Raw genomic sequence first — 15,999 nt, forward strand, 5'->3', positions numbered from 1 at the left:
CAATTTCACTTCTTTACAAGCTTTGAGCTCAAGACTCTATCGCGAACTCCTGCCGTTTCTTTGCGTTCTCATCAAACGGCTCTAGTCCAGCCTTTGCAGGTCCAATCAACTGCACACCTTCAGCACTGAATCGACTACCGTGGACAGGACAATCCCAGGACTTTTCGTCTGCATTCCAACACACCACGCCTTTCATATGGGGACAGAACGCGCTCATCCGGGTTATCTTCCCGTTCTCATCTTTGTACACCGCCTGTGGACTTTGACCTATCGGGTTCAACACGCCTCCTTGGCCGAGGCCGAGCTCTTCGATGTCCGTGATGTCGGCTTGGACCAGGCGTTTGTATTGTGTGTTGATCTGTAAGTCGTGCTTGACCATGCTGGGCAGTTTAGACGCGGTGGTGGACTTTCGCTTCGGGTCATATAGGCTCGCCCAAGGATTCTCAATGCCCTGGATCTCATCGGCAATCAGTCGTCCCGCTATCACACCGTGAGTGAGTCCATTTCCGGAGTCGCCGGTGACGACATAAATCCTGTCATTCCCAGAGTTCTTGCCGATGTACGCCATGTAATCGACCGGTTCGAAGATCTGCCCGGACCACCGATAGTCAACGCTGCCGGCTTGTGTAAAGCGCTCGCGGACCCAGGTCTCGAGTTCCCGGTATCGCTCGTCCCATTCGTCCTCCTGGCCAACCTTGTGGTCGCAGCCGCCTACGACCATGTAGTCCCACTGATCGTCACACTCTGTCAAGCGCACATATTTGTATTCTTCGGCGGAGTCGTAGATCAGGCAGTCTTCTACCGCCCCTTTGGGGACGCGGATCGCAATGCAATATGTGCGGTGATACTCCATTTCGGCGACCAAGCTGAGCTTCTGGAGTGGAACGCAGGTTGCTTCGACGGCATGGTCGCAGGTTATGGTGTGCCCGCTGAGGGTTGACACCGTGACTTTCTTAGACCCCAGGTGCACGTCGACGATTGGGATGGTCAGACCATTTTCGGTGCAACTGGACATGCGCGTGCGCGTGTAGCACTGGAAGTTGGGTTGGTCTTTCAGCCATTTGAGGATGCCCAGCAGATACTTGGTTGGATGGAAGGTGGCCTGCTCGCCGACGACGTTTCCACCTCGTTGGTCAACTTTACCGTCCCAGCCCTTGATTGTCAGATCTTCGACGTATTCGACGTCGAGACCAATCTCCTTCCCCACCTTCGCTTCTGCCTTTAGTTCGGCCACGTCGTCGTCGTGCTCTTTGGTTCCTCGCGGGTACTGTGAGATGTCGTACGCTTTAAGTTGGCGGTACTCGCACTCGATCCCAAGCTGACCAGAGAGAGTCCCAATGTGCTTGATGGCCCAGTCGTGAGACTCGGCTGCGGCCTTAGCCCCGTCACGACCGAAGAGCTTCTCAATGGCCGTGTAGCCGTCGTCAAGGTCGGATGACAAATGTCCTGACGTGCGGCCTGTCTCTCCTGTTGTCGCAGGTGTCAGCCCTGCATCCTCTTTTTAGTGAGGGTGAACGAATGGGGGTTGAGTACCGGATAGGATGTCCCTGGCCTCAATCATGATCACATTCATTCCTCTTCTCACAAGCTGCTCGGCGATCGAAATGCCCGCGATGCCTGAGCCGACGATACAAACATCCGTTTCTACGTCTCTGTCCAGCTGAGGGAAATGAGGTCGATTAGAATACGGTTCTTTGTGCACCCAGACAGGGTCATTCTGCCCTGAAGTCTTCATATAATGACTTGGATCCGAAGACATGGTTATATGGCGATGGGGAGTCGTGGTGATGTTCCTGATTGTCCGCTTCGCAACAGAGTACCGAGTGAGAGGAACGTGCAGTGGCTGTGAGACTCTCGAAAGCACGAATGACAGTGGAATGAGATTTCGAGACACATTCAGTAACAAGGAGGACTTGCAAGAAAACCCCATGACTGTTTCCTCAGATCATCATGTTCCTGGGCGAAGGTGAAATCCAGGCAGGTGATGGAGGCCACTGATCTGTGCTCATTCACACGATGTCATGGATAAAAAGATTCAAGTCTTGAATCCCTTGCCCATGGTTATTGTCCGCGAATCAGGAACGTGGCATTGCCACGAAAAGACAATGCCAATCGTCATGTCGTGGTTCCTGACGTAGATGTATCACAGGACCTGAGATCGTACCTCGTAAAAGAAAGGGAGATCATGCAATCATGGTCAAATACAGGTGGGCAACGGTCGAACGATGCGTATCATGCTTACATCATGGAATCATGGCCCAATCACAGGAACGTCTCTCACCTCCAACACCCCGGATTGTGGCTCTTGCATTTGCTTATCGGATAGATGTTCCGAAGATATTAATCTTGCACCCTCTGGTAGATGCGCGGGTGCGAACCTGGGGAAGGATACACAATATGAAGACCACTTGTCTTAGATTGTCTCTTCCGGTCAAAACAAGAACTGACGATATCTGTGGTAGGGTTAAGTGGCTGCGGCTTAAGGCATTGTGGGAAACACGTAGATGGGAATATCTCATCAAGATAAGTCCATCAACATGGTTCTTCTCTCTTGCCGGTGGTGACTCAGTACTGCTTATAGGGTATTCGACGATTAGCTTCAGCGAGTCAGATGGCGTCCAGTGTCTTGGAGTCTATGAGACCAAAGCCTCGTAGAATTTGGGGAGGGGATGCCTAAATATGATAATCGGCCTGATAACATCACGCTGCCCGCTCCGTATCGTGACGAATATTGCGAGCCGAGGTCGAGGGAATCGAGAGGCGCAAAAAGACAGGCCAGCGGGAGCAAAGCATTTGTCAGCAATGCGGTTCTCGCGGGGAGCCCAGTATCAACCTGATTCCCCAGAATCTTCTCCGCCGGGCGACTGTCCATGTGTTTGCGTCGACGTCCTGTTTCGAAATGGGCTTCAGCGAGACTTTACGCGCGGCGGTGGCCCCAGGGCCGGACCGGAAACTTCCTGGCGCAGTGGTGATGGCTGCTGATGCTTCTGGTAGTGATTGTCGATCGTAGCATGGCGAAGACACACTAACGATTTTCAAGGGGAAATCATCTACGCCCAGGCCGAAGGGCAGACGTCGGTTGATCCAGAGAACGCAAAGCCCATGTCAATCGACACGACCTTCTGGATAGCATCGTGCACCAAGCTAGCCACGTCGATTGCAGCGCTACAAGCAGTCGAGAGAGGACTCCTGGACCTGGACGCTGATGTATCCAAAATTCTTCCAGAGTGGAAGGAACCCGATATCCTGACAGGCTTCTCCGATGCCGGCGAGCCTCAGCTGAAGAAGGCGACGAAGAAGATCACCCTGCGTCAACTCCTGACTCATTCCAGCGGTATGGGCTACGACTTTTTGAGTCCGCTACTAGCTCAATGGAGACAGTTCCAGGGAGAGCCGAGTGGTCCCTCAGGAGAACCTATCGTCTGTTGATCTTCGTGTCTATCTAGTTCGCATTCTGACAATAAGCACAGACCAAACGACTACTCCTACCGCTAATCTATGAGCCAGGAGAAGGTTGGTCGTACAGCATCGCAATCGACTGGATAGGGAAAATGATTGAGCGAGCCAACGGAAATATTCGCCTTGGTGACTACCTGAAGCGTCACATCTGGGAGCCTTTGGGAATGACTTCAACCGGCTTCCGTGTCCCAGAAAACGATCAGATCGCCAGGAACCTTTGCCCGACAACAGAACGAAAACCGACGGGTGAACTCGTCCCATCCGCCCCGTATAATCACCCGGACCCTGTCGATGATTTGGGTGGAGGTGGCTTGTACAGCTCTGCCGCCGACTACATCAAGATATTGATCTCGTTACTGAAGAACGATGGGACGTTACTCAAGCCGGATTCTGTCAAGATGATGTTTGAGCCTCAGCTTGCAGATCCTAAGCACCTGCTGGAGCAGACACAGCATCCGATAGCTGGCCCCATCTTCAGAAATGGAGTCGAGTCAGAATCGTGGAATTCCGGATTGGGAGGTATCTTGACGACCGTAGATGTGCCCGGGGTGTGTAAGAAAGGCACCTTGTCCTGGGGAGGACTTCCCAACCTGGTACGTTGCCCTCCTGTGCCCCTGTCTCCCTGATCCTGCATCTCCTGTAAGACTGTTCAATGTGCTGACACCACACTCTCGCGATGCATCAGTTCTGGTGGATTGATCCGGCTGCCGGCAACTGTGGTATCTACGCCTCACAGTTACTTCCACCAGGAGATCCGACATCGGTCGCTCTCTCTGTGGAATTCCGCAAGGAGATTTACTCTCGTTGCACATCGTGAGAGGGGGATTGAAGGATCCGCCAATCAACCAACTTCAGGGACCATGAGCAATCCGAGGAAGCGGCAGACAAAGCTCCACATGGGCTTGATGATAAGCTTGGTGACCGTTAAGATAGCTAGCATTACGCGGACTTTTGCAATGCGAGAAAGGCGGTCTCCAACATCGGAGATAGCTCCCTTTACACCGGACCACGACAGTACCACGTGTAGTATCCTTTAGACTGAGTGTGCCTTCTACAGGAGTACTTCATCAATCCACCAACCGTTTCACCCAGGTGACCCCATGCAACTAGACGCCTCCTGGGCCGACCATCGAGGTGATCCTTTTCCGATGAATGAACGACTCGGGGTCAAGCCATTAGAAACGAATCGCGCCAGATGCTGAGCAAAAACTACGGACGGATGAACAAACCCCGCTCTCTTGGGGTACTTTGCTTGGGAGGAGCCGTGCTACGCTTCAGGAATCGAGTACACACAGTTCTTTGGTTGCCAGACGTGGTCGAGATCGGCAGTGAGATGGTGGATCCATCCCCGCATCGATGAAACTCGCCTTGACCGGCCCCAGGCCCGACGGTTCTCTCCGTGCGAGCAATGTCCACCCCCGCAAGCTTGATAGACATGGCCAAGCTCGAAGAAATGCTACAAGTAACCGTACATGGTGTTCCTGAAGCAGGCTTGTTGTTGGAGTAACGTTAAAGTTCATCTTGTCCGAGGTAATGCATACTTCTTCCACGGAAAAAGACGACCCTCTCAACATATATGGAGCCATGTGTACGATTTGACACTGATCTGGCACTTTCCAGACCCCTGGGTAGCACCTCTGCAATATCAATAAACGCTCTCTCACTCTGCCGGTCGACTACAAAATGATCTCCCTGGTGCAATTTGGTGTAAGCAGCTCGACCGGATCAATGAACCTGTTACTTTTCTCTCCGCTAACACAACGCTTAGATCGTTCTCTTCGTCGCGCTGGGAAGTATAACCTACGGCTATGGATCTAGTATCATAGCGACTACTACAGGACAGCCAACCTTTCTATCGTACTTCGAGCTCGATACACGCTCAAACTCGGACGAACTCCTGGGGGCGATCAACGGTCTCTTCTCCGCTGGTGGCCTGTTCGGCTGCATCTCTTGTTTCTGGATTCCTGACAAATGGGGTCGAAAGAAAGCAATACTCTTCGCCTCTTTTGTCTCGATCGTCGGCAACGGCTTGGCTGCAGGCAGCGTACACATTGCCATGTTTATGATCGCTAGATTGCTCACTGGGTTCTCTGTGGGAGCCCTGGTCAGTCTCATTCCACTCTACCAGAGCGAGATTTCACCTTCCCGGATTCGTGGTCTCCTGGTTGGTATGCACGGCACCGGCATCGCCTTTGGTTATGTTGCTGCCAGCTGGATCGGCTTTGGCTTTTACTTTGTCAACGCCAGCGGCACCCAATGGAGAATGCCACTAGCTATTGGTGGCCTGTGGCCGCTCCTTCTTGCGACAGGCGTCGTATTCATACCGGAATCTCCCCGTTGGCGTAAGTTGAGTCGCAGGATGATGCAAGACCTGTCTAACTTGTTGTTGTAGTCTTAGTCAAGTCTCGTCCTGAGGAGGCCCTCAAGGCCTTTAAGGCTTGCCGAACCGAATCGGGCCCACATAATAATGAGCATGCGATCCACGAAGAATTTCAACTTTTGCACTCTCAGGTCTTGGAAGAGTTAAAGGACCACGTACCCCTCAAAGAATTCTTTACACGGCCAGCTCTACGCAAGAGATGTTGGATTGGTTGGCTTACCATGGTGGCTGGTCAATGTACCGGCACAATTGTCATCAACAGTAAGAACATCGGAAGACCCAAAATTGAAGCCTTTCACTGATAGATACGAATGATAGACTACGGCCCTTTCCTATACCGCAACCTCGGCTTCAGTGTGGTCAATCAGCTTCTCATCCAGTGTGGGTGGATCACGGTGTGCCTATTTGGCAACGCATTCAATGCAACGGTCATCGATTATTTTGGGAGAGTACGGATGCTACGTGCGTATCGTCACGCAAAGGTGTATTCGATGAGACTAACCTCTCCCCTAGTCTTCGGATTCACCGGCGATGTCATTGCTCTGGCTGGCGAGTGTGCCAGCGTTTCAGTTTACCAAAGGACCGGCTCTACAGCAGCTGCGAAAGCAGCTGTGTTCTTTCTGTTCCTCCACATAGGCTTCTATGGATGGACTATTGACGCCAGTACCTACATCTACGCCACTGAAATCTTTCCCAATCCTCTCCGCGCTCGCGGCATCGGCATTTCCTGCTCTGGGTTGTTTATGGCTGTCATTGTATTCACGAGGCAAGTTTGAAAGAAGAACGCCATTCCAACGAATTCTCCATTTCTAACCAGTGACAGCGCTGCGCCAACTGCATTCAATAATATCGGCTGGAAGTACTACCTTGTCTTCACCATACTTACAGCCATTTGTGTCGTAATCATCTGGTTCTTTTTCCCTGAAGTACGTGGCTCATCCTGAGACAGAGTGTTGATAATCTGCTTACTATGATACAGACCAAAGGCCTAGCTCTTGAGGACGTGGCCGAGATTTTCGGGGATGGAATCGTGCTTACGGATACTCGTGAAGAGCAAATCCACCAACAGTTCAAGCAGTCCCATTACCATGCAGAGGTTCTTGAGGAAATAGCAGACGTCCCGCCCGTCCATGTCAGCGAGAAGAGCGAAGGTGGCAAGCCCAAAGCTGAGCACATCCCCTGAGTTCCAAGCTCATCGACGCTATTCTATGGGCAATGTTAGCACGGTATGGTCATCCATATATGCCGCGGAGAGGCCATCCTACATTCTCGATAAACCTGAGAGCAATGATTTTGAAGTTGTTACCTAGACAAGAGATCCCGCGACTATTCCATAGCTATAAGATATGCTAGAGGCGTGGGAACAACACCCGTATCAATATTCAACTCGATAAAACCATACACAGTCTGCGCCAGCCCTAAATCCTTCCCTCTTTCCCCGGTCTTGGGGATCTGGTAATCACTCGTTTCCGTCCATAGAAGTCTCAGGTATGTGAAGCTCAGGTTTCCGGCCATCAAAAGAGCCTCCGACTGCTTCAATACTGCTTATCAGGATCACCGCACTCACCATTGTGATATATGTTCCAACAAATGAGCTGACGGTATCTTGGGGCTTCGTGCCCGCAGGCCATCTAAATTCACCATCACACATATGGTCCCCATGTCGCGCCGCTACTTACGGCTGGTGGGCTGCCATTTCTATCCAGACTGCTAGGTCTCGAGAAGAACACGGAAGTGCTGGCGCGTCCACGGACTGCGAGTCTTGAGAACGATCCTTCTGGATATCAGACGAGCACTCCTTCATGTCGAAAATCCGATGCCACCTGGCACAAGCCACTTGAGAAGACCGGCAAGGCCAGCATTTGATCAAGACTAGCGGATGCGGTTCCTCATGAGCGCCACGGCTCCTGGCAGTATTCCATCAGGGATAGAAAGTCCCCATTCCACGTTGCGATGGTCCTACGACAAGTGGCACAAGTGTAACCTGCAAGGTTCAAATTAGTCAGATTTATACTAAAAGTCCCATGGTCGCTGGGGCATACTTACCAATTCTCTAAACTCCGTCGCTCGTCCACCATGTCCAAAGCCTCAGCCGCCTGGGATAGGCCAGAATCCTTAACAATAGCTTGCAAACTGTTCCTGGCATACATCTGCGCCGAGACCGGGACAAACATGGAGACAGCAACTGCTGACAACGGCCAGATCAGCCACCTCGCCATACTTTGATTGGAATGCCTCCAGGATGGTAGACATTGGAAGAAGGGTACGCTGCTGAGGACGTCGAACGCCATTGTCTCAGAATTTCTGGCAGTCATTTCGAGCAATCTTTCTGGGAGAATAACCTCCTCGGAACCAACTCCGCCTATCGAAACATCTTGCATGGCGCTTGCGGCGCGATAGACCCATTTGTTGACAAACATTCTCATCATACGTAACACGTTCCAATGTCGAGCAGCTTGAGGCGATTTATAGTTGTGAGCGACATTATTATATGCCAGTGTGGGCACTTCGACAGGCGGCAGGGTTTGATATGGGGATATCTCCTCAAGCTGCTCCAGTAGGTGTACGAGAAGAGCGTCCAGCTCGAGTCCTTCCCGTACAACACCCTCATTACCTAGACTTTCCTCACCACTAGCCGTCATTCGAGCCAGAAGATTCGCCATCGCGTCGGAAACACGCCCCATCCCAACCTCGGGACCGTCATCACCCGCGATCTTGCGCCAGTGCACCCATAGCTCCGATATGGCTGCTGGCGTCGCAATCCGACGCTGTGCGCATGACGCGTAGATGCCATTGCTAACGTCAAGAAACAGGGCACGACCTAGAGCCGACTCGAACTGACTTGGCCCGCGGACCTTGAGGAGCTCGGCTGCGCCATTGACATGCACTGTCCAGCTATTCAGAGAGTCGCTGCGCTGGAAAGCCACAGCTTCAAAGAGAGCTAGGAGCAGAACAGACGCTAAGGTCGAATCGTTGGCTACGTGTGTGGGTGAGGCCAGGGCTAGATTGACCTCCTTGAGAGCGGTGGCGTAATTCTTCCGCGCAAGTTTCATGAGTGATGGCTGTTTAAACTCGAATGACAAAATTGCTAAAGCAGGGGCGAGCAACGCTGGCATTAAGAGCACATCTGCCGGAGAACAGACATTAGCTAGGATCGGAAGGCAAGCCATAGGCCCTGCTGGTGCGTAGCAGAACAGGAAAAATGCGGAGGCAGCGTCTTCTGGGGCGGGCGCAATGGCCAGACCAAATGAAAGACTGTCAGGTGGGGTCGTGGTTGGCTTAGTTGGCTTAGTAGGGTGTTCATGTACTGGCGGCAGTATCGCGCTCTCGTGCGGCGTTAATTCTTTGGTCAGTCTATCTCTTTTGGCGCGAAACCGCCTGATCGTTGAGACAGTCTGATCTCTAACGACGATGGTGTCTGGGTCTCGGTACCCTGGACATGAAATGCGTTTCCGGGCACATTGACCGCACCCTGGTTTTCTCCTATCGCACTGTTGAGGAGCGAGCGGTTTAGCCTTGTTTGCCTTGCCCAAGGAGGAGGAGTAGTAGCTAGACTAACCTTGCCGCGTTTCTGTCTACAGGCGTGGCAAGCTGTAGACGGACGCCCGCAGTACGTCATGGTGGGCGCTGTCCAGGTTCTCTTCTCGGCACACCAAAGCGAGAATCACGTCGTCTTTGAGTGCGCGGGGGATACTGATGAAGGGGTTCTGTTTTCGATATCGCCCAGTCTGAGTTTTCTGCGGCGGACATGCGGTTTGACTCAGGCGGCTGAACCTCGGCATGCTCACTGCATGCCCCAATAGGACTAGCGCAGCTTCAGCCACTCCGCCTTGTTAACAACATCCTGATCACAAACTCCTCCACGTAGAAAACTAAACCTCCAGCTAAGCTAGAAAGGTGCGTCCAATTCGAACTGCGCCTTATAACTTTTTAGTCGTACCTCGTCGGCACAGGCATCCAGGATTCTCTTGGTGGTGGCTGATCGCAACCCTCCTGTGAGAACGACGAAACGGTAGAGTCAATCCACATTGCATACGTTTCATGACTGCCACTTTTCCGGTGATGGCAGACTTGATTAACAGTGCGGCCCAAGGGTCGTCAGCCTTGCAGGCCTATATATCTGGCTGATCCCCCATTGAGGTACTGCGAACCAAGGACGAGCCAATATTGTTCTCATCTAGTCCTCACGATGCATTTTGGCTCTAGTTCTATCGTTGCTGTAGCGGAACTCGTGGTCTACGTACCTTCGATTATTCTTGCCTTTGTCGTTTGTGCCCGACATGGCTTTAGTCGGAGCTCAGGGTATGTCTGTCCTTTGCTGTTCAATTTGTCGCCCGTCCTGACTGGAAACTGACTCACTGACCCCAACCACAGCTGGTACTATACCTTCACGCTATGTCTGATCCGAATTGCTGGAGCAGTTTGCCAGCTCATCACTCGGAAAGACCATTCTATCGGCCTTCTGAAGACAGTCTTGGTCCTTAGTCATATCGGATTGACTCCGCTCCTTCTGTCCACTCTGGGAATGCTGTCGCGCATGTGCGTAAACGGAGAAAACAGAATACAGAATAACAATGGTTGGCTGACACCGCTACAGAGCCGACTGGATCAATGCTCGATCACCTTCTCCGTCACTATCGATAAAGTACTTTCGCCTGGCTCAACTGTTTGTTGTCCTAGGCGCAGTCTTCGGCATCATTGGAATTGAGAGCAGCAGCAGCAGCAGCAGCGACGGCGGCGGTGGCGATGATCACAATGCAGTCAACAACTCGCCCACCACATGGTCCAAGGTTGCCGTCATCTGCTATGTGGCCACGTACGCTATGCTCTTGTTCTTGATGGCTAGATCCCTGTCATTCAGACGCCAGCTTCCTGGAAAGGAACGTCTCCTAGTTCCTGCAGTATGGGTGGCATTACCTCTCGTGTTTGTCCGACTATTGTATCAAGTTCTGGTGGTTTTCGTGCACCGAGGAGACTTTAGGCGGATCAATGCGCCTATTGTGGTCTTGGTTCTCATGTCTGTTGTCGAGGAGTTTCTCGTGGTTTTCATTTTCCTCTTTGTGGGACTGAGACTAGATAAGCTGGAGGAGTCTGAACAGGGGCCTATCCTATCGCGTCCATGGAAGAACAGAGACAGGAAACAGCGAAGAGGTGGCCGTCGCAGGAGGCGCCAAGACAAGTATCAGGAGCCCCTGTCGAGTTATCAGGCGCCCGTGCCTATGGAGTATATGGGAGATAGGCACGGAATCCCATGAAAAGCGGAAAGAGGTCGGAAGAGCGTACATACCAAACCCGTTACGCTCTATGCTGTTCACAGGATGAGTATTCCAACCGCAACTGTGCTGGCAGGTTGGAAACCCAGGGTCTGAGTGCGGACGTGCATAGCACCTTCGAATTTTTACTATTGCCTACCTAAATAAATACGTACGACTTGGTAAAACTGACGTTGAAACTCCAAATCTCAGAGAGCATTTGTGGGTATCAGTAATTTTTAAGGAATTATCCATTTGCCGAAGCGTCCCTGTCAATGTTTGCCTGACAGTAACGCTTCTGGGTTGGCGAATTGGAGCTCCGTCAAAGTCTCCTGCCATAGTTGCTCTATCAACTTCTTTCCCTCTGGCGTGTAGAGGAAAGGTGCAAACCTAGTAAGTCCATCATTAGCAGCTCAAACCTCTTCACTGGGAGACTTACGGATGGATCTTCCAACTAGTAAGGAAGCAACAATGGCTCTCCTTACCCTTCACCGCCACAGCGTCAATATAGGTGGACGCACCGACTTGAACTGTCCTCCCTGTGACGGCTGCGAGGGCCTTAGCCATGATGGCTCCAATCTTAGGCATGTTGTTCAGGTTTTCTGTGCCCTTGACGTAACCCGGATCTACAGCGTTGACAATAACGTCGTCGGCGGAAAGGTGTTCAGACAGCTTCCACAGGAACAAATGCATGAGGGTTTTGGAATTATTGTACCAGGGTGTACTGCTAAATTTACCCTTGTCGTCGAAAGAAGCTAGAATGGACTGGTTTGGCTTCTTGGGATCCAAAGGAAGCTTCCCGGTCAAGGAAAGTCCTGAATTGACAATGGTCACCTTGCCTGGTTGTCCTCCAGCAGCTCGCTTTGCGCGCAGGCTTGGGATAAGGAGTAGTGCCAGAAGGACCGTTGAAAGGTAGTTCTAGATAAGGAATGAGTTAAAAGCATTCTTGGGGCGTCATGTGGTTGCGTGGACTCTGTAGCTCACCACTTGCACGGTCTCTTCGTGACCTGTCTCTTTGACAAGCGTGTAAGACCCCTTGACAAGGCCTGCGTTGAGAATAGCGATATCCAACCTGGTCAAGTCTGTTTCGACTCTGTGGGCAAAATCTCGAACGGAGGAATAGCTGCACATATCCAGCTTCCACACTTCAATCTTTGCCTTCGGAAACTGAGCACGAAGTGAAATTGCAGCCTTTTCGCCCTTTTCAACGGAACGGACAGCAAGGATGAGGTGGGAGAGATTCAAAGCCAACAACTGTTTCGCGCTTGCATACCCGAGGCCGCCACTGGAGCCTGTGACGATGGCAACTTTGGACGAGAGAGTCAGCTCGGGCGCAAATGCGGGCTGCTTTTCGCAGAACTGTGTCCTGTAGAAGAAAGTTGGGAAGAAGGCCTCTATCCGAGGAGATAGGGTCTTGGAAGCCATGGTGGAACGATGAACTAACTAGTCAAATCAGCATGTCTTGTAAGTCATGGTCACAGGAAGGTCGCCTGCTTATAAGCACAAAAATTGATCATGTCAGTGAGTAATTACTTCCCAGGCTAGAGAATTATCGCAGCCTGTTTCCCTAGCGCGTTGTTTCATCTCCGTGTGATGGCACAGTACGCATCTCGTAGTCGTCGGGCCATTATTGAAGAAGCATGCTCGACTGCACAACGGGCTTGTATAATCAGGGAACCCCCACGAAGAATCCTACGCCTTACCACAACGGGGATACAATGTCCTGCCGAGAAAGGTTAGCATCGAGAGGTTGCTTCTACAATAGTGCGGCAGGCCCCCTTCAAGTGGCCGGGACGCCTGAAAAGCCAGCGCTGGAAAACGGGTAAATAGCCTCGGTGTGCCGCTTGAGTCTTATTAGTAAGAGTTTCGCGGTGGGATATTAATTGAGCCGCCATGAGAAACTAAAGTTTTGAGTGAGCGTCGAGATCAACAACCACCCGCGACCGGTTTGATGCCATCACCGAGCCCTGAGCTGCTAATTGACTTAGAAATGACCTTCTAACCACTGGATCTAGATAGCCCGAGACCACTGAAACAGAAAATGGGCAAGTTGACTGTGTGGGCCTGATCAACAACTTCTGAAAACTCTGGGCCCGTGCTCTGTTTGTCATCTACGCTTGTTCCCCTGCTGAGAGGTTTAGTCATCCACGTACGTCCCAGGTTTCACTTTTGGCACTTGCTTCAGACTCATGGGCTGCAGTATTCCGATGACGAGCGTACAGTTCGTGTCAGCGAATGCTTCTGATGAAGAGCAGCAGCAGACCCGCCGGGTGATTCGTCGCCATGTAATGCTCGGCAAGAATCGAGGACGCCCTCCAAAGAATCCCAGACAGCCCAAGATCCCAGGCGCCAGTATCCTCAGCAATGACACAGCTGTGGACGGAAATTATCAAATCCAGTCAAGAATAGCACCCCCAATTTCCTCTGATCTGTCACTACTGGAGTTCCCCGACAAAGTCGGCTTAATTCTCAGAGAAGTGACCGTTCGATTCTGTACCACCACGTCGGAATATGTACATTTTCTCGATCCCTGTGTCGACTTCAATACCAGCGATGATAGTGCTGTATGTCTATGGTCGCTCTTTCATGATGCGCTCTATATGAACATTATGGTGTTTGGGGCTGCTGCATTCACAAACATCGCTTTCCAGCAGGCTACCTCTCAGCCGTGGAGGAATGGACGTGAAGACGGAATGCAGCATTACGGTCAAGCACTACGGTTGTTGAGAGAACGACTCGCCGAGGTTGAACACCCATCTTCCGGTCTGCAGACCCAGGGTCCCAGTTTATACGACACTGCGGTAACGGTCGTGCTTGTTTTTGCCATGCATGCGCTGACGATCGGAAATTTCAATCTAGCACGTTGTCATCTTCTTGCATTGAGCAAACTAGTCACTATGAGAAAGGAGGGACTTGTTTCGTTCCGACAAAGAACAAAACAGATGATAGAACTCATGAGGTAAGTCAATAGATCCGAACCCATCCACTGTCAAAGTCTACGCAGGGCTGCTCCCTCTGTATTTGATGCCGCGAGATTGGGAGTAATTTACCAAGGCGATGCCCCGTGTAAGCAATCATGTTCGATAGAGCTGATGGAAAGTAGATGCGATCTCTCAATATCGCTCGCAACAGGCCAACTGCCGGTTCTACTGAAAGGCAATACTACGATCTCAGAGATAGCGCTACAAGATGATTCAATCTTGCTTGGCAGACCAGTTATTATTGAGGACTTCAATCTTTGTCAAATCTGGAGCAGCCTTGACCGTTTCTTCGGCCTAATCAACAACGCATCTGTGCGAAGCAGCAAGCTTCCTGACGATCTGCTTCGAGATACAATATACTCCGTTGTATATGGGCTATTCCACGTGTCTTGCGTCCCAGGCTCCCAGGACGAGTTAATTCGACTGACCATGCTCTCCTTCTGCTCACGAACCGTTCTGCAGTGGCCAATAGTTCGATTCCCATTTCCCTGGCTTAAGTCGGCGGCGGAGAAAGCCATAGATCGAATCATGCAAAGGGGACTTTCCATCATAGATTCAAAAACGAGACTATGGGTTTTAATTATTCACGGAATTGCCTTTACCCCACAGAGCCCAAGTGATGGCGATCGATTACAACAATGGCTGACTGTAGTCGGCGAGCATCTTGACTTGACAAACTGGGCGATTATACGGTCGGCCATGAGAGGGTATCTCTGGGTCGACATCATCTGCAACGAGGCAACGCGGAAATTACTTGAGAAGTTTCAGGTCGGTCGAAGTCGGTTGGAGCAACTTGAGGAATAGCAGATAGAACAGACAAATTGGAAGGGCATTCTTTAAATTAGTGGTTGAATGTTGAATGGGACACTAGCGAGGTGTGTCATTTGTGGCTTTCTACCTACATCTATTTCGTCTTGATACTGTCAGATTCAAACGACGTGCGTCCGCCTGCAATTTGCGACATTTAGGCCACACCATTCGGCGACAGGGAGGACACAGATCACGTTGAAGAAGGATACACAGGAACGAGTCGCACTAGCCTATGTTGTAGTAAGTGATCCCTTGCATACCGATGTTGCACCCAAGAGGAACTACGTTGACGGCCATCCACGGCAAGCGCATCGAGTATGGAGAAAGATTAGTTTTGACGTCTTCCGTGACGCGCTCGACGCCAGGGTCAGTGCAGACGATTGGTGGCCATCATGATAAGCAGACAAAGGTCCATCCCCAAAGTAATGGCTTTTCTCTGAGTGGGGGGCGTGCTGATATTTCTACCCGTTAATAGAAGAGTGGAGGAGCGCTGTCGCAGCTCAGTAGAGCCTTCAGGAAGGCCATGCTTGAGGTCAATTTATTTAAGGTGAGCATAGCGATAAGAGAATTGGATGAAGGTCGTATTACCTCCTGATAATTACCAATTACCTGTTGCACATGGAACACGTTAGGAAGCATTTCGCAGAACTGTCCGACTTTGTTTCCTGACAACGATATCAGGCAGTATCTATGTGGTGTCTATTCTAAGACTGCTGATAAGTGGATTGGCCTCTTGAGGGTAAATTGATAAGATGGTGGCAGGGCATTTGCAGTTTAGCGCCTCGAGCCTGTCTGTTCGTCATTAAATCTTCCGTTTTGAGTTACAATATCTTCGGACCACGCCGGTAATGATCTGCTGTCACTTTAAGCGGCCCTATCGGCTTTCCAAAAGAGGGCAATATGTGCACATACCGCGAAGTAAATGGAACTTCTTGATAAGGCTTCTTGCCCCATCCTTCCTTCGTATGATCAGATCTATGTTCACAGATTAGGCAAGTGAGAGGCTAGAACGATCGACTAGATAACGGTCTGCATCGCGATGAGAATAGCCCGCACGACTAAACTAGACAGGTTAAGTTGTTTTCCCCATTTATGCTATCTTGAAGGTAGTAGCGGG

General features: G+C 51.1%; 7 protein-coding genes across 7 annotated transcripts; 4 read left to right on the plus strand and 3 right to left on the minus strand.

Moving 5' to 3' along the window:
- Positions 1 to 28: 28 nt before the first annotated feature.
- On the minus strand, positions 29 to 1,759 carry PV08_05098 (uncharacterized protein; the record flags this gene model as incomplete). Its single annotated transcript, XM_016379442.1, has 2 exons — positions 29 to 1,467; positions 1,534 to 1,759. The coding sequence occupies 2 exons, from the start codon at positions 1,757 to 1,759 to the stop codon at positions 29 to 31; spliced, it is 1,665 nt and encodes a 554-aa protein (XP_016238119.1).
- A 1,140-nt stretch (positions 1,760 to 2,899) lies between these two features.
- Positions 2,900 to 4,276, plus strand: PV08_05099 (uncharacterized protein; the record flags this gene model as incomplete). Its single annotated transcript, XM_016379443.1, has 4 exons — positions 2,900 to 2,993; positions 3,041 to 3,420; positions 3,471 to 4,052; positions 4,145 to 4,276. 4 exons carry the CDS (start codon positions 2,900 to 2,902, stop codon positions 4,274 to 4,276), a joined length of 1,188 nt encoding a protein of 395 aa, XP_016238120.1.
- An 866-nt stretch (positions 4,277 to 5,142) lies between these two features.
- Positions 5,143 to 7,022, plus strand: PV08_05100 (uncharacterized protein; the record flags this gene model as incomplete). Its single annotated transcript, XM_016379444.1, has 7 exons — positions 5,143 to 5,166; positions 5,228 to 5,801; positions 5,852 to 6,100; positions 6,158 to 6,301; positions 6,353 to 6,575; positions 6,663 to 6,765; positions 6,819 to 7,022. 7 exons carry the CDS (start codon positions 5,143 to 5,145, stop codon positions 7,020 to 7,022), a joined length of 1,521 nt encoding a protein of 506 aa, XP_016238121.1.
- Positions 7,023 to 7,798: 776 nt separating this feature from the next.
- On the minus strand, positions 7,799 to 9,458 carry PV08_05101 (uncharacterized protein; the record flags this gene model as incomplete). The annotated part of the gene is made up of 3 exons (XM_016379445.1): positions 7,799 to 7,823; positions 7,886 to 9,330; positions 9,399 to 9,458. 3 exons carry the CDS (start codon positions 9,456 to 9,458, stop codon positions 7,799 to 7,801), a joined length of 1,530 nt encoding a protein of 509 aa, XP_016238122.1.
- A 570-nt stretch (positions 9,459 to 10,028) lies between these two features.
- Positions 10,029 to 11,094, plus strand: PV08_05102 (uncharacterized protein; the record flags this gene model as incomplete). Its single annotated transcript, XM_016379446.1, has 3 exons — positions 10,029 to 10,141; positions 10,214 to 10,378; positions 10,437 to 11,094. The coding sequence occupies 3 exons, from the start codon at positions 10,029 to 10,031 to the stop codon at positions 11,092 to 11,094; spliced, it is 936 nt and encodes a 311-aa protein (XP_016238123.1).
- A 269-nt stretch (positions 11,095 to 11,363) lies between these two features.
- Positions 11,364 to 12,516, minus strand: PV08_05103 (uncharacterized protein; the record flags this gene model as incomplete). The annotated part of the gene is made up of 3 exons (XM_016379447.1): positions 11,364 to 11,481; positions 11,531 to 12,009; positions 12,076 to 12,516. 3 exons carry the CDS (start codon positions 12,514 to 12,516, stop codon positions 11,364 to 11,366), a joined length of 1,038 nt encoding a protein of 345 aa, XP_016238124.1.
- Positions 12,517 to 13,280: 764 nt separating this feature from the next.
- PV08_05104 (uncharacterized protein) lies at positions 13,281 to 14,876 on the plus strand (the record flags this gene model as incomplete). The annotated part of the gene is made up of 2 exons (XM_016379448.1): positions 13,281 to 14,050; positions 14,195 to 14,876. 2 exons carry the CDS (start codon positions 13,281 to 13,283, stop codon positions 14,874 to 14,876), a joined length of 1,452 nt encoding a protein of 483 aa, XP_016238125.1.
- Positions 14,877 to 15,999: the final 1,123 nt, after the last annotated feature.

The sequence above is a fragment of the Exophiala spinifera genome (genome assembly GCF_000836115.1).
Source record: "Exophiala spinifera strain CBS 89968 unplaced genomic scaffold supercont1.3, whole genome shotgun sequence".
Taxonomy (NCBI): Eukaryota; Fungi; Ascomycota; class Eurotiomycetes; order Chaetothyriales; family Herpotrichiellaceae; genus Exophiala; species Exophiala spinifera.